We start from the raw sequence: 14,398 nt of genomic DNA, 5'->3' as shown, positions 1-14,398 counted from the left end.
CTTTTCATGTACAATAAGTAGATATTGCACGCTACAACTATACTCATTTTGCAGACATTTTGATCACTTTCTTCTTGAGTAAAAGTAGTATAAAATACTGTATAATGTGTGACTCGAGTCACTCAAAATGTAAAAGTTCACATAGTGAAAGCTTTAGGTAAAATTCAGCAGTGGAGCAGTAAACTGTCTCACATTTAAAAAAAATGTAAAGTTGAGATATAAAAGTGCTTTGTTGTTAGTATTTTAAGGATTATTTTTGCAATCAGTGAAAATTATTTTGCAAGGTGAATAATTTTAATTTCTTTTAAATAAGCAATAAGATCTTTAAAAGATCTTTAAAACAGTCATTTGTGGCAGAAATTGTAATAGCATGATAAAGAAAAAAGCACAAGAAACACCCAACTATAATGTTTAGAATCTGTCAACAACAAAACAAGGTATTAATTTTCAAACATTAGCTCTTACCTGTGTTTTCCTTATTAAGTTTTAATATTTAAAAGGCTCTATGTTAAAGCTTCAAATTAATAAATACATATATTTACATCTTTAAGATAATTTAAATATCTATCTCTAAGACAAGTACTATGTTAATCAGAAAGCCATTGAAAAGAATAATATGACATACAGAAACTCTTGTTTGGCTGTACTTGTAGGAGATGTAGGAAAATCCTCCAGTCTACAGATGAAGATTCAAGAGAGCAGGAAACAAAAAGGAAGCACATCAACAGGCATACATCCATTAGTTACAACAGGACCAAGAAACTGGAAAGCTTTTCTAATTTCTCATTTCTAAAATTTTCCTTCAAATTTTAGACACTTTTGAACTTTAGACTATTTTAAAAACTCTAGTTCCCTTAATTGCAATTAAAAATGAAATGCTAAATACTCATCCCTCAAAATACTACCATTTGAGTTTGGCAGTGACTTGTGAAAAGCAAAAAACATCAAATTTAACACTCTGAAACAGGTTTTAAAAGCAATATGATTTACAAGAGATTCAAGCGCATGGAATAATAGAATACTTGGGACAGCTGAAGAGATTTACTTTTTGAACAGGGTAGAGTAACCAAGGTAGGCGAGCTTTACAGTGAACAAAGGTATCATGGACTCTCAAAATCTGAGGTAACTTTCTGCAGAAGCATCAGGAAAAAGTGGAAAGAATATAGGCTCATGAGTCTTGTTTAATTATATGATTATAAGAATTTATGCAAATGTTTTTCATTTTTCTTGATCTCAAATTTCTATAAAGTGGAATAAAACCACATCAATTTTCAGGACCACAGTGAAAGATAAATAAAATAGTCTAAGCAAAGATCTTGGTAAAGAGTTGGAAGTTTGTAATTATTATAAATAATCCAAAATTATTATAAATAGCCAACATCTATATTAAGGATCTTTCTCAAAATCACTAGGATTTACTGGTCTTTCTTGAAAATATCAATAAGGAAATAATGACCTGAACCCTAGGGAGTTATTATGAAACTAAACAAGAGACAAACCTGAGATGGTCTCAAGGAAGGTTTCGGATCTATGCTGGGGTTACTGATTTTAACCAAAACTCACTGCAGAAAGCTACAGATCATTTATGAACATTAACAAAATATTTCCTAAGAAAACTTTGCACATATGATCAGAGCTGTAATTTGTCATACTTCTCAGTTAATTTATGACAAATAATTTATAAAACTGAACCAAATCCAGTACTTAGTACCTAGAATAATGGATATGTTATAGAACAATTATATCAACATTAAGTAGTAATAATATTAAAAAGTAAACTCTCTAAATCTGACTTATCAAAACACTTTGAAGTTACAGTATGAAACGGATCCAGGAATGACAGTATATACAGCTAATAGCATGAAAATGCTTCAAGTAAAAGTGTTAAATATATCAATAATCGATCTGAATATATGTATGAAGGTAATCATTATCAGAGCAATTTGGATCCAGTAGAAAACAACTTCAAGAAAAAGGATAAAAGAACAGAAATAAAAGCCTTATGCATGCTACCAAAAATTTCACTGGTTTTACTGTTAATCACATAGAAAGTGAAGAGAAAGTTTTAAAATTCAGTGTGAATATGGATAATGACTATTTAATATGAAATTAAGAGTCCATATTCTTTGACTATAATTGTTTTTATTAACTACTTAAGTTATGTGAACATTTGCTTCTTAAATGTTGAACTGAAATTGTGCCTTGATCATTTTTCTTGTTAGTCCTACAATGAGAGTTGCCATATTTTCAGGGAGAAAGGTAGTACAAGTTCAAAATCAAGGAAAATAATTATTTTTCTAACAACATTTTACTGTTTCATGTTACTGATATTCAGAATCTTGTTCTGAGCAGTTACAGTTTATACAAAGACCTTCAGTTTTCTATTTAATACTAACAAATGTAAGGAAATAAAAATCAACATAACATACTTACTGTATATTTGGTGTAATTCCTTCAAGCAACACAATATTAACTCCACCAATATGAGCAGTGGCACATGTTTCAGTCATCTTTTGATGTAAAACATCTTAAATAGGAGAAAAATAATTATTTGACATTTGAATTCTGAAAATTAAACAATAGGAGTTCAATCTAAAATTGCTTTTCCTTCAAGAAAAATTCAACAACAAAAATAATTTCGGATCTGACATCGTGGCACAGCAAGTTAAACTCTTGCTTGCAATGACATTATCCTTTCTGAAGGCTAGTTATAGTCCCAGCTAATCTCTTCTTTTTTTTTTTTTTAACAAAAGGGCTATATAAATTTATTTTCCAACTAATACTTGATTAGTTTAGAAATCCCCATTTCAATGTTAATTCCATATCTGATTTAAGTCACCTAAAGGACAAAGCCCACACAAAAATACAATCTGTATCTCTTTGATATTTACAGTCACTTAAGGCGCAGATTGACTAAAAGTCAACATCATTCAAATAATCCAAATATTCTGTGCACCATTCTGCATCATGACACCAATAACTCCATGTGCTATAGTGTCATTCCCTTCATTACACTGAGAGAAAGTGGAACAATAACTTCCAGTGTTGTTTTTTTTTTGTTTGTTTTATTTTTCTTTTTAGCCACCTCATTTAATTAAAGTGGGAAAGTTTTCTCTGGCACGAAATCAAAGCACTGTTCCTAAAACCTCTGCCAACTTAACACTGCAGAAACATTCCTCCTGCTACAGATGCACACAAAAGGTTGAGTATCGGGTCAGGGGTTCCAACTGTTTCACATTTCTATTATGAAGGTCTTATTAAAAAAAGACCAAAGTACTGAGTTGTTGAACAGGAAACAAGTCTGGAATGTTACCAGTGCTAGGAGCTAAGTATGACACATTACTAAAATCAAACAAACCGGGAGAGTGCCACATAATCCTCGAGATTTATGTGCACAGGGTGAGTTGCTGCAGTAGAAATGCATCCTTCAACACCCAACAGTGAGCGCAGGAATGGACAAGCCCCATAGTGCTGGTTCTGTTCCAGGCTCATTGTCTATGGAGCTGAAGGTTACCAATACTATTTTGTAAAGGGAAAATTCTGCAACATGCAAGCTCTCTCTTCAATTCGTGCTCTTTCTTTAATGACAAGATAGAGCTACGGAAAAACATCAGGCAAATATTTCTCAGCCTACATTTATATGAAAGTCCCCAACAGTTGTGTATACTTGTCTAATGCCTCTGACTTGAGAACAAGGGACAGTGGTTTATGTTCATGTAACAAGTCTTGAATGCTGGACATTAGTCATTACAGTACCGATCACTGATGTTTCCTACTGAAAAGTTTCCCAGAAAATTCATACACTTGGAAATAATATTGCTTTGAATAAAGAAAGGCATTTCAGTGATCTTTCTTCTTTCATAAACTAAAAACCCCATAAATGTACAAGAATATGTCTGAAAAGATCTAGGCAATAACTTTACTCAGTTTCTTCAACTTTCACAGTTTGAGATTTTAACAATGAATCTAGCCATTTCAAAACAGTCCTTTTATTGCCCAATTCAAAGTCCTCCGATATTGCTTCTACTAAGCAACCAGACTTGGAATCGTTGAGTCAAAGGATAAATATGCCTTATTGACATAAAATATTAAATTAACCTTTGAAAAGGTTAAATTCATCTGCATTCATTTAGAAGTGAACGAAAATATCTATTTCTGTGTTTCTAACCAAACATACATATTAGCATTCTTAATTTTTGGTAAGCAACAACAACAAAAAAAATGCTGGTAATTTCCTTTCAATCTTTAAAGATGAATCATTTTTGCACAAATCAGCCATCCAAATAAACATTTTACAAGACTTATTCATTTATTTAAAAGACAGAATAACACAGAAAGACAGAAGAGAAAAGAGAGGGTGAGCAAGCCAGAGAGAACCAGAGAGGCAGGGTTGGAAGTGGAGATCTTTTCTCTACTGGTTAACTCTCCAAATTTCTTCAACAGCCAAAGCGGTCAAAGCCAAAATCAAGAGCCAAGATCATATGAATGACAGGGCCCCAACCACTTGGATCATAATGTTTAACCTTCCCAGGCACATTGCTGGAAGACGGATCAAAAGTCAAGACTGGAACGGGCACTCCCATTTGGGGTGCCTCATTCAGAATTGGTGGCTTAGCTCACTGTATCACAATGCTAGTTCCTAGCTATCGAATTTTTGTATATTTTTACGACATTTATGTATTTTTCCATATTTGTATTTTTAGTAATGTATAATCCACTCAATTTATACAAAGAATTCTTTTTGATGGCATATAAGTTTTAATTCAAAATTAACTTTTTGAGTATTAAATGCTTATAATATAAAACCAAAAAGGTAAGAAGAGTATTTAATGAAAAGAGGTTCACAACTTTTGATTAAACTTTACATATCTGGCAATCTCAAAGTTAACAACAATTAAAAAACTCATGATGATTCATACATTCCATTTTCTCCATGGAGTACAGCCTGGTGGTTTTATCAAAAAGAGAAAAAAGTTAGTTCTGTGTTACTTATCAACTGATTCTAAGAAATTTTTAGCACTTCTGAAGCTGGGATGTATTTTATAATCAATGGTATTTAACAGTGTTTTTTGGGAGGGATAAAACAACAATGGTGCAGCTTCAAATTTATTATTAGATTGTTTCTTGCCTTGGATGCACCGGAATCCCTTATGGGTGCCAATTTGTGTCCCAGCTGCTCCACTTACAGCTCCCTGCTTGTGGCCGGGGAGGGCAGTAGAGGATAATCCAAGGCTTTGGGACCCTGCACCAAAGTAAGACCTAACAGAAGCTCCTGACTTTGGATCAACTTCACTCTGGCCATTGTCTTTCTCTCTGTCTCTCCTTTTTGTGGATTTGACTTTCCAATAAAAATTTTTAAAAATAAATCTTTTATTAAAAAAGCAGCAGCAAATATTTCACAAAATTCATTATTTTGTTAAATTTCCAACCATTCAAGCATGTTATTAGTTGTCAGCATTAGATAATCAAAGAACAAGTGCCGCACGGCATTAGGTATATTACCTTAATATCTATATCCCCAATCCATCAAAACTACCTCAATCCATTCATCTTCCAGTGCATACACAGTTCTTGGTACTCTACCCCAGAAGCAGGAAGTCTTATTTTCTAAAGAAAAACTAGTAAGTGAAAACTCTGGGGATACAGCATGGATTCTCATCAGAAAAGTGGGCTATAGTATCAGAAAATGGTCATACCTTTCATTTTTTCCTTAAGAGTAAAACTGCCATGGATCCTCTTCAGTTCTGATTCCATTGTTAGCCCTCCGATATCTGCCTCTAGGTGTGTGCGGTTCACCATGCCAATCCCAAACACAATCAGAGTAACGTACTGAGGTTCAGAAGTTACCAAGCTACGCTTCCTCTGTGTCTTGGTCAAACTTACGTTATCTTGTTCATTCTCAAACACAACTTTACATGTTGGCTCAGTAGGGCTCCGAACTCCTAAATAAGAGAAAATAGAGCTTTAAATATGACAAGTGCAAACTAGAAAGATATTGCAAACTTCTGCCTTTTATTATACATGCTCAGATTTCTCCCCTTTCCCACAAAAATAGTTTTAAAATTCTTAAATATTTTCCCAAGTTCCTACTGAAAATAATAGTGGAGTCAGATGTTCGATATCAAATCTGTCAGAACCCTCTGAAGAGCACAGTCAGTAATAGATGGAAAAAATGGTAAGCAACAGGGTGGCAGGATATCCAAATGGCATAATCATTTTTTCTCTCCTTAGTGATAACTAGTTTCTCTGTATTCCATTTACCCAACTGCAAATTAAGAAAATGTGATGCGCCCCCCCCTACTTTCTCAGTATTACTACTCTAAACAGGATTTTTAAATCATAAAGATATCTGTTACCTGCTGGTCCAAATGTTTCTGAAGATTTTTCCAGTATTCCTGTTGGATCAGAGATAAGCGAATAAAAGTTGAGTAATTTATACATGTTTTGCCAACACTCGGCAGAAGGCTCACTTTGTTCAGATACTGTAATTGAATCAGAATCATCCATGTGAATGGTCATGTGATCCACTACATCTTTTGAGCCTTTCCTGGACACTTTTGAAGTTCTTCGTTCAGATCTTCCTAATGAGTTTTTGTTTCGAGACTCCTTTTTGTTATTCTCATTGTTGGTCCGTTTGTTCTTGGCGTTGTTTACTCTATTGCCACCATTTAGACTTCCTCTAGAACTGCGGCTGAAGTCTGAGGAACGAAAATCTCGATGTTTTCTGGTTTTGAAGGTAGGTGTTGGGGACGCTGAGCCAGCTGTGTATCTGCTGAGTTTAATGTCAGTCTGAGTGGCTTTAATGTCATCTATCATTGTACTGAACTGGTGAATGAGACGAACCAAAGCCATATCGACATGCTGGCTTATTGACTGACAGGAAATAGTGAAATTGCAGTGAAAGGTATTGTAATAACGCTTGTTGAGATCATGAAAAGAAAGGGCATTGGTAGAGTTTTGTGGGGTGCACACTGATTTTTCCATTACAACAGCACTGATGCTAAAGGTTTCCAACATTAATGCTGGTTTGAACTCCAGTGGAGGAAGATTCACATGGCCTTGCCTAGAGTAAACAATAAATAAAAAATGAATAAATGATAAGATTTTGCTTCTTTTTTTTCTAGAACTGCACATCTTTAGTGACTTATAGAAAAAATAATCTCAACAATAGAATCACTTAAGTGTTTTTACAGAAGATAGGTACTTCTTCTAGGGTAGATTTTTATCAGTTGGGGGTTAAACCTTTTATGTCCTCCCTCCTGATCTCTAAAACAAGTGAATGTTACTATTCACATTTTACAAAATGATTTTAATGCGGTACTGAAACAATTTTCCCCCACATCCTAAGACACTTTCCCCTAAAAAAACTGGTATACAGCCTCAATTACACAGCAACTAGGCTATCTCTCTTAACCATCCTCTCTCAATATAAACCATGTATTTGATGTTGTCACATTATGATTTTATTTGTCACTAGAAAGAACATTCTTACAGTATTCTTTGCCAGATTAGAAAACAGAAAAATAACTGAAACCAAAATAAAAATGCAAAGAAAATTGAAAATCTTATTTAAAGTTTACTTTGGCAAAAATTTCAGCTTTCTGAAGAATTTCATGTAAGAATATTACATTAATTTTAATCTTAAAAAAGTCACTGTCTCAAATTTCTCCAAATCTACCAGTAGCAACAACCACAAACACTTAAACTGTAAAATAGTAATTTCTCCTCTTCATCCACGTATATTATGAATGTACACAGTCACAAAGGTCAGGTTAAACATAAGAATTTTTTCTGGTAAAAAAAAAAAGCTACTTTGATAGTCTCAACTTAACTTTAAAAATCATAATTACATATCAGCAATGCCTAAACAAACACCAGCCCAATAATGTTTGACAGAAGAAAAAACTAGACAACAAATACAAAAAAAATGCATAAATCATTTGTTGCTTAGAAATGATAATTGTGAAGATGAAATTCAACTGAACTACAAAACAAGCCATAGAAGAAACGGCTGAGGTATGTGGTTATAAGCTAAGACAAACGTTGAATGCTAGTGTTCTAGAGTGGAATATCTGGGTTTTGTTCCCAACATCAGCTCCTAACTCCAGCTTCCTCCTTAGGCAGACCCTGGAGGGCTTCAGTGAAGGCCCACGTAATTGGCTTCTTGTCACCCATATACTGACTGAGATCCTAGCTCCTGCTTTCAGTTTGGCTGAGCATTAGCCAGAGAAAATCCCTGCGGGGTGAACCAGTGGACAGGAATGCATATACTGATTAACTTTTTCTTTCTCTCTCTCAAATAATTAAATTTAAAATTATCAAAAAGCAGCAACAGCTGATGAAGGAAACGTTATTCTCACTATTTAAGAGACTAGATACGCAGCCAACAAAGCTCAGTGGAAACACATTTATTGATATAAACAAAAAGATGGCTATCACAAAAGGATGAAAATACCCCAAGTGAAGTGATGGTGACAAAGAAAGGAACTCAGAGCTATTTCGGAGCACTGAAAGGACAGAGTATACCACCTGGAAACTATTCCATGTTTGTTTCTTTCCTCAGCACAGAAAAGATGCTCCAAAGGGAAAGACTTCTCAAACTATCCCTTAGTACTAAACACTAGCTTTACTGTTTCTTCTCTTCTCCTATATATTTTGTTATAAATAAGAAAGGTTTTTTAAACAACTTGGTAAATCTTTTCAAGGTCATAAAAGCAATTTTTCCTACTAACGATGACAATTCACAGTTTTAGCTTCAATATTCTTCATCATGGTAATGACTATTAACAAAACCAAGGATTCGTTGGATTTAGTAGAAAAAAAGTCAATGCGGTTTATATCTCTGGATATACTGGAAGGACAATGCAACTGCCTATGCTACTCTAACACTAAAAAAAAAATTCAGATATTTTGATACAAAATAAAATGTTAAAAAGCTTTGTTGTCTATACATTATTTCATGGAGTTTTATAAAAACTATTACTTTATTAAACTGCTTAAAATTTTACATAGAATATTTAAAACGAGAAATACTTTAGCTAGCTATATATTGGGTAAAAAGTACTTTTCACTTAATGTCACCTTGAAAAAGCACTAATAGGATGAAAGTAAGAATGTTGCCAGGAATGTGCATACCCTGTCTGTTTAAAGAAGTCCCATTCAAAATAAGATTTCAGGTTTCCTAAAGATTAGTCAGATCCTGTTGGGGAGTAGTATCATTGCCTGTGCAAGCAGCAAGGAAGCTGAAAAACTATCCACAACAGTACCTTACAATAACAGAGGTTTTCAATTTGATCTTGCTATATTTAATCCCCTGTGCATTTGATTCTGAAGATGGCTACTGTTTTTCATTCACTTATTGTTTATAACCACTCCAATTTATACACTCCAATTAAATTAGGCTCTTTTTGCCTTTCACTTGTTAAATTCCTTATCCGGTAGAGTAATAAGCCCTTTTTAAATATAGCATAAATTCAAAACGATTATCTTGAAAACTAGAAAAAAAAGAGGGTGAAAGTGAGGGAGGGAATATCACTATATTCTTCGAATTGAACAAATCACATATTCTTTATTAAAAACTAATTTGAAAATATAATTATTTGAAAAAATTGGCTTCTTCTCTGTTCCTGATATGAACATCATTTATTCAAATTGACTTAGAAAGGAAGAGAGGAATAACTTCCACCCTACATGAGAATGGCTGCAAGTCCTGGCTCTGCTGATCATTCCAGTTTCCTGCTAATGTGCCTGCTGAGGCGCAGCAGGTCACGGTTCTAGCAGCTGCATCTCTGTCGCCCATTTAGAAAACCTGAAAGGCTCTGGCTTCCAGCTTCAGCCTGTTCTCTGGCTTTTGTGGGCATTTGGCAAATCAATCAGAGGACAGGAGCTAGAGGTCTACGCAGGTACGTACGTGTGTGTGTGTACATACGTGCATGTGTTCTTAAATCACAAAAGGAAAAAAGAAGAAAAAAGAATAGCTATTAAAAAGGAAATAAAACTATTTTTATATATTGGAAATTATCCTAAACTCCTTAAGATGCTGAAGTTGTGTTCTCTCAGAAAATAAAGCTAAAAAACAACCATATGTTAAAATTCTCATGTAACATTTTATATAAAAATGTAAATACCTCCTTGCTCTTTTGCCTTTTCTATCTTTGGCTGTGTCTGAATCCACAATATCTGCTCTCAGACAGTCCAAAGTTCCTGAAAATGAAAGGTGTTCTCCAAAGTACATTCTGTAGCACAGAGGCATTGTATCCTGTGACTGGATTCCTGTGTGACTTAGAAGGGGTTTGAAAACAACCTAAAAGACAAATCAATCATATTAACACAATTTATATTTTGTTTACTATAGTTTGTTCTTATTCTGGCACAGTGCATGATATTGCTACACAGTGAAGTAATAAAATGCCTTGCATAACTGGCTCTAATTTTACTTACAACAAAGACTACTTGGCCCTAACGAAATGTCTGAAAGTACAAAAAATATAATCATGGTTTATTTTAAATATTGCTTTTTAAAGAGGCATGCATTTCTACTATTTGCATCTGAACAGATAAAATTAGTTTCACAAAGTGGTCTCTGATAAAGTTTTTGTGTTAAAATGTTTTTAGACATCTCAAATGTTAAGAATATCTAACCTATTTTAATATTATCACTGAGTTGTAAGTCCTTTAGTATTTATTTTCTGACAGAGAAGTTCATTTAATAATCATACATGTTTACTGAACCATCTTACATTGGCTAAACATCTAGTCAATTACACAGATACATGTGCTCAATTCCACAGCATTATAATCATTCAAACTAAGTGCTCACTCCAATTAATGTGTTCTCAACTGTGTACTTGCTTTTTCTCCTGCCACGTTCCAAATACAGATGGAATCCATGCATTTCCTGGTACTCTTTCACTTTAATGATCCTTTTCTGAAGTTTTTAAAAATTCATATCAAAATGGACAGTGACAATTATTTGATGATGTCCACTACTGTCTTGGATCACTTTGTTTTGCTGCACTACTGAAAGCAGGCCACCTTACAAAGGTCTGAAGGACTTGGGGATAAATTCTACTACAGACTAGAACTTTAGGAAGAAATTTGTTATCACTTTACTTGTTTCTTGTGTTTACTCGTGGTTTGATTTGCTACTTCATCCCAATGTAATATCACTTTTCAAAGTTTAAATCATTGTCCATTCTCCCGAGTCTTTTCTACCTATATATGGTCAATTTTTCATATACACTACTGTTGCTTTCTGACTGCTTTTATTTTTTATCTCAATTTACATCCTGCATGACATCCCTGGCCATGCAAATGACAACTAACACTCTAGCTTCAAATACATGTGACTTCTATGTCCCCCACGACTTTACTTATAAACTCCATTCAGCAACTTTCTACACTCTACACCCATCATTTCATTTCTTTACCCCATTTTTCTTACTAACTGTGCTTAAAATCAATCTTCCTGTACTTCAGCAGCTGAGCTGCTAAGGACGATGGGACAAAAGTATATAAACCTACTTACTGCTAACTTCAATACTAACCTAAATCTTTAATCAAATCCTCAGCACTATTTAGTAATTCTGCTAGGGTTCTGCAATTACCTCACTTTCCTACTCACTCTGACCTTTACACGGGTCAAAAACTGTAAAATTCTTATAAAATTTAAGATTCACATTTCTGGCAGATTCTTGAGTCTTATATGTAACATGGCATAGCTATCACTAAAAATATGTATTGAATGCCAGTGAAACCACTAATTTCTTAAACGTGCCAAAGAGTAAAAACTTGTTTTCTCAATCACACTTTTTAAAAATATGTAGGAGTCTTTGAAAACTACTTCAATTTATTAGAGAGAAAAAAGAATCTCATGAAACTTTAAAAGTGCCTGATATACTTTTTTTTTCCTTAATGTTTATTTACTTATTTGAGTTACAGAGAAGAAAATAACAAAGCTGCAGAGAGGGAGAGAGACACACAAAGGGAGAGATATCTCCCATCACAACAGCCAGGGAATGGCCAAGCCAAAGCCAGGAGTTTCATCTGGTCTCCCATGTGGATGGCAGCAGTCCATGGACTAATGGCATCTTACACCACCTTTTCCAGGTCATTAGCAGGGAGTGTATAGGAAGTGGAACAGCTGCAATTCAAACCAGGGCACATATGGGAAGCCAGCATCAAATGCAGTGGCTTTACTCGCTATACCACAAAAGGCAGCCCACACATTTTTTAATGTTACATTACCTCCTTTTGTAAGAGACAAATTGAAGCAATCTGCACACCCCCTCTACTGCTATTAACTGTACCTGTTGATGTTCCAAAACTTATGAGGAACAAGTGTATTCTATAGCTAAAAGATCTCTGCATTAGACTCTAAATTCTGATACTGCTCTTTTCTTTACAAATCACATTATATCCACTAATCCTTCCTTCTTTTTTTCATCATGACATCTTATTTCCTCATAAATATGTTGGAGACTCTTCCTATTTCCTACAAAAATAACTTCTCAAGTGTCCCTCTAAACTACTTGTCTTCTGATCACTCAAATTTAAAAGTATGTTTCAGAAAATTTTGTTCTCCGGTCTCCAAATTCTACCAATTAAAACAGAACTCTCACAATATTTGTTTCACCTTTCAAAACCACAACCATCTAAGCTTAGAGTCATTACCACTGATGTCAACTATTTCAACAACTCACCTTTGATCTCCAGTTCCTATGCTTCAGTCTACGTGTGTGTGTGTGTGTGTGTGTGTGTGTGTGTGTGTGTGTGTAGTTTTGGATACTCTATTTAGATACTCCATCCCTCCCTACTGCTCACTAAGTTTTAACATAGCACTTAAGAGAACAGATGTTTAAACTAAACTTTCCAGGTATTTAACTTAGCCATTTTTTTCACAAGTATGTTACTTATAAGACACTACTGATTAACGACTGATTTGTACTTATAATTTACAAGTACCTTAAAAGAGTCCTCCTGTTTCAAAAGAAACTTTTAGACAAATAGGCACAAAAAAAATTCTCTATAGAATTCTGAGGAACTTTACTGCTTGACAGTTCTAGCTGCCAATGAGGCATTATTCTGAATGGGGAAAAAAAGGCTGGCTCACCTGTGCATCAGCAAGCTGAACTGCAGGAAACCCTTGGTTGGCTTCTTCCACACCTGCCACATCATCCTGACTAGTGCTATGCTGAGAATGTGTCCCATCCAAAGTATTCTGATCACTGGACAAGGCAGTGTTGAAATCTGAGGCTGAGGGTATTGTTGGAAGATTGGGTGCAACACCTAAAAGAGTAAATTATTAAGAATGAAAATGCAAGTTACTGGAAATAAAAAAACATATAGGGCCCAGCAAGGTAACATCTTGAAGCCTGTATTATAACCTCCACACAAAACCATTTAAATTAAAAAAAAAAAACCAAAAAACAAAAAACAACGCACTTTAGGTTGCTTTCCATACATAGTTATCATAGAAATATGGACTAAATTTCATATTGATATAATACCAGTTATCCTTACACATATATTATAACCAGTAGTCTAAAATGTAGGATTTGATGGCTAAAAGATCTGTAAAAAGTAGAGTAGCAGGGCAAAAGCTACAGATGTCACAGAATCATAAGCTTTCCTGTTAAGACATAAATGAAATGGCACTTTTTTTCCTTCTCTATTTCTTTCATCATTTAATTCCCCAAAGGAATTGTCCCCTTCTCTGTGTAGCAGCTGAACTAAAAACAAAAAGGTGCTAAGAGCTAACAGAGGCACTATCCTTTCATCTTTCTAAGAGCCAATTGCAAGACCCAAAATGCAATGAAAATTATGCAGTTTGATTCAAAGCTATCCACATGTCAGCAAAACAAAGCTACATAATTACATAATAGTCATGTTTATGCTTTCATTTTTTTTTGTATGAAGATCTGTGAGCAACTCAAGAGTTGTCACACAGATTAATTTTAGCTGTCTTTAATAATCAACACTAAAGGCTAACCTCATTTATCCTTTAGAAATCTATTATATAAATTATTTATTATATATAGAATATATATTATAAGCTAGTTAATAATTGTAAAGAAATACAAAACAACAAAAACAGAAAAGGTTATTAAGCCACAATTCCCTCTTTAATTAATTTCCTGCCACATTTCCTACGTGTTTTAGTAAAGATTTTTTTTTTATTGGAAAGTCAAATTTACAGAGAAAAAAATTTTCCATCCATTGGTTCACTCCCTAAGTGGCCACAGTGGCCAGAGCTGAGCTGATCCAAAGCCAGAGAGCCAGGCGTTTCTTACGGGTCTCCCACATGGGTGCAGTTGTGCCAAGGCTTTGGGCCATCCTCAACTGCTCTCCCAGGCCATAGGTAGGGAGCTGGATGGGAAGCGGGGCTGCCAGGACATGA

General features: G+C 34.4%; 1 protein-coding gene across 3 annotated transcripts in view; it reads right to left on the bottom strand.

Moving 5' to 3' along the window:
• Positions 1 to 14,398, bottom strand: part of KIAA1109 (KIAA1109 ortholog) — a 182,002-nt gene that overhangs the window by 69,872 nt on the left and 97,732 nt on the right. For 2 of the 3 annotated variants that reach the window (XM_040967357.1, XM_040967358.1), the window contains exons 45-49: positions 13,112 to 13,287; positions 10,128 to 10,303; positions 6,357 to 7,063; positions 5,697 to 5,942; positions 2,434 to 2,527 (exon numbers count right to left, since the gene is read on the bottom strand). In XM_040967357.1, the coding sequence (XP_040823291.1) occupies positions 2,434 to 2,527; positions 5,697 to 5,942; positions 6,357 to 7,063; positions 10,128 to 10,303; positions 13,112 to 13,287 (1,399 nt within the window). Of the gene's footprint in view, positions 1 to 625; positions 677 to 2,433; positions 2,528 to 5,696; positions 5,943 to 6,356; positions 7,064 to 10,127; positions 10,304 to 13,111; positions 13,288 to 14,398 lie in introns of all 3 variants that reach the window. The other variant, XM_040967356.1, reaches the window with a different exon arrangement.

The sequence above is a fragment of the Ochotona curzoniae genome, unplaced genomic scaffold, assembly GCF_017591425.1.
Source record: "Ochotona curzoniae isolate NIBS_2020 unplaced genomic scaffold, NIBS_Ocur_1.0 scaffold_4506, whole genome shotgun sequence".
Classification (NCBI taxonomy): domain Eukaryota; kingdom Metazoa; phylum Chordata; class Mammalia; order Lagomorpha; family Ochotonidae; genus Ochotona; species Ochotona curzoniae.
This window is presented reverse-complemented; position numbering and strand designations above follow the sequence as displayed.